The sequence below is a fragment of the Lolium perenne genome, chromosome 3 (genome assembly GCF_019359855.2).
Source record: "Lolium perenne isolate Kyuss_39 chromosome 3, Kyuss_2.0, whole genome shotgun sequence".
Taxonomy (NCBI): domain Eukaryota; kingdom Viridiplantae; phylum Streptophyta; class Magnoliopsida; order Poales; family Poaceae; genus Lolium; species Lolium perenne.
This window is the reverse complement of record NC_067246.2, coordinates 168052884-168058296: the sequence shown is the minus strand read 5'-3', so window position 1 is coordinate 168058296 and position 5413 is coordinate 168052884. Positions and strand designations below refer to the sequence as shown.

Below are 5413 nucleotides of genomic sequence, written 5' to 3'. Positions count from 1 at the left end.
ACCCATGGCATCTACCGTGACTCCACCACAACAGAAGTGGCATTACAAGATACACAAAGAGCATGAAAAGGAAACAAAATGCAATCATGTTATTGTATTTTACAATCAAGACCTTAAAAGATCTAAATCTAGTCCTACCCCTAGTACTATCTATAGCAGATCGGACACCTCTCCCCTTCCCCTCTGGCCGGCGAGGCTGCCAGAGGAAATTGGGAGCTAAGCCGAGGGGCTACGAAGCAACTCTCAAGGGAAGTGGGGGAGAGAGAAAATAATGGAAATACACGTAGCTAATTCAATCAAGGATGAAGACACACACATATGAGATCATTGAGCATACATAATCATACCTATATAAATCATAAAACCTACTAAAACCATCCCTATAATATCTCTCTCAATCAATTGCCTTCTTTCTTCCCCTTAGCTACATTTTCATCTCCACATGATGATTCTGCAACAGTTCCAACTCCAATTGTTGCAGCTCCGTAGTTTTCTTCTGCATCGTCTCCAAGCTCGAAAACTCATCCATCTTGTCTCGGACAACATCACGAGTTGCTTCGCGAAGGAGCCCAGCACCTCACCCTCATTATCATGCCACCGGAAGAACTTGCATCTATCTTCACTCTAGCAAAATGGAACAAGAAAACATGCAAATTAAACAATGAAAATAGGATTTTTTTTAGATCCTTATGGTTATTTACCTTAGGCTCGAAGCTGTTGTGGTAACTTCTTTTCGATTCCAGTTACTTCATAAGATCGGGCGTGGTGTCTTCCTGACGCAGAAGATACAGTTACGATCTGGCGCGTTCGACACCTTTCTACTACAGATCGAAAGTCCAAAGCGCCAGTGCCGAGCGGCGGCATAATAAGGATCTTCCACCGAGCTCGAGCTTTCTGGTGCTCCGTGAGGTTGAAGCGGAAATTGACTGTATTGAACTCCAACGAGTTACTAGAGGACAAGTAACCGTGTTGTGTAGGAGGATGTGGTGTTGCTATCTCCTCTTTTCAAACACCTGACATGCAGGTTGTGTAGCATATGGGAGATGTTGCCACCTTTTCCCACACCTGGCGATTGTAGCAAGAGATCATATAGCTGTCCAAACAGAAGTGGCAGTATCCATGCAGGCGAGCATACACACAAAATCAACTCACGAAAACCTTTGTATTATTGTTGAAGTGGAATAATAAAAGCATTAGTAGGACAACACACCAACCTGTTTAAATCAGAGGTTGGAAGTGGAGATTGAGCAGGGACAGAATGCTGGCATCTTGTCTATCACAAGGAATACACAAAAATCTTGTTAACATGTATTTAGTAGAAGGTACTTCACTAATGTAAGACCTTTTGAATATTTTAAAATAAACTAGATATGAACCAAAATGAGTGAATCTACACGTTAAAATGTGTTTAAATACATGCATTTACGAATGCATGGTGATTAACGATCCATGTGCCAAAATCTTAATTTACTCTCTTTTTCCATTTCGTTCTTGTTTTGGCTTCTATTTATTTCTGTTGGGTTCATATCCAGTCTACCTCAACTTGCTTAGGAAAAAGGCTTTGATGTTGTTGTTGAGAACAAAAAAAAAACTATCATAAGTGAACCTACACACTATAATAGGTGCATTTAGGGAAAAAAGCTAAAAGGTTGAACGGGAGTATAAAGAATGTTTCTTGCAATGTGTTATGTATCTTAATATTACACCAGTAGGCACATGTTATTTCCGAAAAAGTTCCAGTTACTAGTCTAAAGTCACTCATACAGTAAAAACAAAATGAACTCCTAATATTTATTAACCCCATAAAATGGTCCTGAACAATGCTAATAATATACAACATGATCGTTACTGATTATGTCGTAGTCATCACATAGATCAAATTACAACATGAGAATGCATTCTCCTGTACAATGAAAATCGGAATCCTATGAGCATATGCCCGCTACTCCCGAAACTGTAGCCAGTTCGGCAGAGCCTTGCAGTGTAGACTGTAGAGGCACCACGTAATTCTTACAAAAAAAATCTTCTAACCTTCATATTCAACCAAAAGAAAAGAAAAAGGGATTAGTTCCTTCTTCAGAACGAATTTGTATGTCAAAATTTTAGTCATAATTACGGTTGGAGTGCAAAAAAAAAGTTACCTGTTCCATAGTTAAGAACATTATCACATTCCATGACCCAACTCGACAAAAGTTTGCTACAAACCCCTTATAGAAAGCAGCAACTCCCTGCAGAAAAGAACGATCACTGTCCAGTAGAGGATGCATTGTAGTGATGATTGATGACTGGCTGCGAAACATCTGTGACACTACACTTTCTAAATTATTTATTATGGAATAAACATCCAATTCCTCCAGCACAAGTATCTCCAGTATCCAAGACCAGATCAACGATTAAAAGAGGTATGGTTGGTAGAATCACAAGTTATGACATGTTTGCACACGAGGTATGTCTGCTAATAGAAAGTGTTCTACACTGAGACAACATGCAATTCTAGGATTTTCGCTAACTGTTGCATGCCACAGCATGAAACTCTAGTGTGCCATATCGTCAAAACTGCTCAGTAATTCCCAAATGGAACTGAAATGCAAGTTTCAGGAGACTAACCAACAAATTTTTCCTTGTATCCAGCTACGGCTTGCTGTCATATGGTATAGTCATATAGCAAGCAGTTAGGACTACCTAGGAAAGCAAAGCTTCGGAATGGCCAAAGGGGAACATATCTTTTCTTTATTGGTTATCCCCATGGAAGACAGACTACAATAAATAGGCATGTTGTAACACTACATGAGAAAAACTGTTGGAAAAAACTAGACGCGCAGCAACCTCTTTAGGTAATTTGAGTAGGGATGAAGGTAATTAGGGCAGAGATTGGCATATTCGATACATCCTGATGTGAGCTTGACAAGCAAGAACCCAAGTATCCAAGGGAAAATGGATTTTGTTGTTAGCTACACGTGTTTGAATATTTTGTGGTACAACTGAAAATGTCATGTTATGAAATTCTTGGATATTTAGAGGTGTAAAAAAGCATAATACTGAGAGAATGTAATTTGTTTTTGGCTTACATCATTCTTCAACGTCTTGGTGAAACAATCAATTGTACTTCTGTATGATGAATCACCCATCATTCTTGATTTCATCTACATATGACTCTATGTGGTTAAAGTTTGTGAAAACCAAATCATTCGTCAAAAAGGATAAGGGAGATGGTGCGATATAAAGCACTTGCAGAGCATACCACATCCAGTGGAGATCCAATGCAAACAGCAAAAATACCGGCACCAAGTCCAGCTAGAAGATGGGTATAAACATTATCGGTAAAACCAGGAAGACTTAGAAACATCTGCACAAATAGGACAATGTGATGAACAATAATAATTAATGAAAAGATCAAAAGACGTGAGAGAATGAAGAGGCACCTGTTTAAATTGATCATAGCTGGCCAACTCAGCAGCATTAATTAAAGCATTGCGTGCCATATTTGGACCAAGGCCAGTCCACAAAGCTCTAATACCTTCCTAGAAAAATAACAAACTTACAGCCATGGACGAGAGGAATAATCTTGTAACCTTTTACTTCTCGTTGTTATGATGAATCATAGCAGTAACCTGTTTGATTATGGTGGCATACGCATTAAGGGCTCCAGAATAGTGTCTCTTGCCAGCAGTAGATTTTCCATCAGCTTGCAATCTCACTTTGACAAGATCAGTTGGGTTTGCAACAGAAATTGCTATGACACCTACGCACATGCAGTTCATTTATTCAACGTGTTTATCCGCATTGGCCTAGCATGGCCCTTTATAATGGACAACGGTAGGTAGGGTTTGGCCAAGTTGTGAGAGAAGTGGTGTTTTCTCGTGTAAAGAGAGTATGGAAATGCCTACCAGTGGTAAGAGCAGCAAAAATCTTGTTCAATAAAGTGGCTTCGCCTACAAACACAAATAAGGTTTTGACCTGCAGTGAATGGAAAAAAGCAGTCTTGTCAGGAAGTTAGTCACTCTTAACTGAAGGAGGGAGCGAAATGGATTGCAACTGCGATGTGAAATGGAACGAGCAGCACAGACAGGCTCATACAAGCCGACGCGGAGGCCACCATAGATGCACTGTCGGTGAAGGCCAGGGACGATGCCCTTCCAAAGAGCGGTGATGCCTTCCTCCCTTGCGATCGACATCATTGTGCCCAGCATCCCCCCTGTAGGTGTAGGCCCAGCAGCCGTTTTCTTTTGCAGCTGAAGCCGCACCTTGGCTGTGTCGAGAGGAATGGTGCACAGCTGATGGAATCAATCACAGCAACAGTCTCATGTTATCATCAAATAAACAGCTGAGTTTTGACTATTCATCATATCATATCCAGTTTTTTTTTAACAATGTCATATCGAGGTGAGGAGATGCAGGTAAGGTAACAAAGAAACCCTAAACTTGCTAGTGACTAGTGCTAGTGTAGTGCAGCAGCTCAGCTGATGAAAATGGAATGATTCTCCTACTCTGGTCTTGCTGGCACAAAAAGCAGAGTAATACTACAAGTATAGGATCGAAGCTGGAAGCTGTTATCCTTTTCTTTTTCTTCTATCTCGGTTTGAATTAGTAGGATCGAGAAGACATTTTCCCCATTCCCAAATTGGTGTGACGTGCTAGGCAGCAGCACAGCCAATATAGAGCAAGAGAAACTGAAATGCTGCAGCGTACCTCAGCGAAGCAGGAGGCGATGGCGCTGCTGATGAAGACGGCGGCAAAGGAAGAGGCCGTCGTCATTTTATCCGGGCGAGGAGGCGGCGGCGAACGGTGGATGGCGAGCAGAGGGCGAAGAGGGGCAGAGGTAGGTTGAGTCGCAAGTGCACTGGCTGCTGATCTACTCCAATTTAAGATCCAGATTCAGATCTCAGGTTCTTTCTTGTTACCTGGGCTTCGTCGGCTGCTCGGGCTGGAGCTGCCGCCCTTCTCTCCGTGTGTGAATAGCACCAAAACTGGTAAGAGCATCTTCACAGGCGCTATATAGATCACGCTACAGCCGGTATACCGCGCGCGGGAGGAAAGCAGGCGCGATAAATGGCACGGCGCTACAAAAATTTTAGACACGCGGCGATTTTAAGGCTGGTTGGATGAAGTGGCGCCAAGCTTCTGGCGTACTCTGTGACAAGAGAGTGCTACAAAAGCTAAAAGGCAGGTTTTATAGGACAGCTATCCGATCTACGATGTTGTATGACGCTGAGTGTTGGCCAACGAAGAGACGACATATCCAACAGTTAAGTGTAGCAGAGATGCGCATGTTGAGATGGATATGTGGCCACACAAGAAAGGATCGGGTACGGAATGACGATATACGGGAGATGATACGGGCATGGAGGCCTATGTGGAGCCCAGATTCAGGACTCCACCAGCTTAATTATCTTAGTTTATGTAATGGTCATAT

General features: G+C 42.0%; 1 protein-coding gene across 3 annotated transcripts; it reads right to left on the bottom strand.

Moving 5' to 3' along the window:
* Nucleotides 1–1766: 1766 nt before the first annotated feature.
* Nucleotides 1767–4977, bottom strand: LOC127323500 (mitochondrial uncoupling protein 1). 3 transcript variants are annotated; one of them, XM_051351625.2, is made up of 9 exons: nt 4690–4975; nt 4068–4274; nt 3888–3957; nt 3612–3742; nt 3423–3521; nt 3242–3346; nt 3069–3143; nt 2142–2228; nt 1767–2031 (listed from the first exon to the last, which is right to left on the bottom strand). In XM_051351625.2, the coding sequence occupies exons 1-9, from the start codon at nt 4753–4755 to the stop codon at nt 2011–2013; spliced, it is 861 nt and encodes a 286-aa protein (XP_051207585.1). In that variant the 5' UTR covers nt 4756–4975; the 3' UTR covers nt 1767–2010. The 3 variants fall into 3 exon arrangements, with proteins under 3 accessions (XP_051207585.1, XP_051207586.1, XP_051207587.1); XM_051351626.2 differs by lacking the exon at nt 3069–3143 and having other exon boundaries at nt 4690–4977; XM_051351627.2 differs by lacking the exons at nt 1767–2031; nt 2142–2228 and having other exon boundaries at nt 3069–3155; nt 4690–4977.
* Nucleotides 4978–5413: the final 436 nt, after the last annotated feature.

Coding starts and splice junctions, on each gene's coding strand:
- LOC127323500 (XM_051351625.2), bottom strand. CDS start 4,755: ATGACGACGGCCTCTTCCTTTGCCGCCGTCTTCATCAGCAGCGCCATC. Junction 4,275..4,689: donor TCGCCTCCTGCTTCGCTGAG/GTACGCTGCAGC, acceptor TGATTCCATCAG/CTGTGCACCATTCCTCTCGA. Junction 3,144..3,241: donor TTGGATCTCCACTGGATGTG/GTATGCTCTGCA, acceptor AGTCATATGTAG/ATGAAATCAAGAATGATGGG.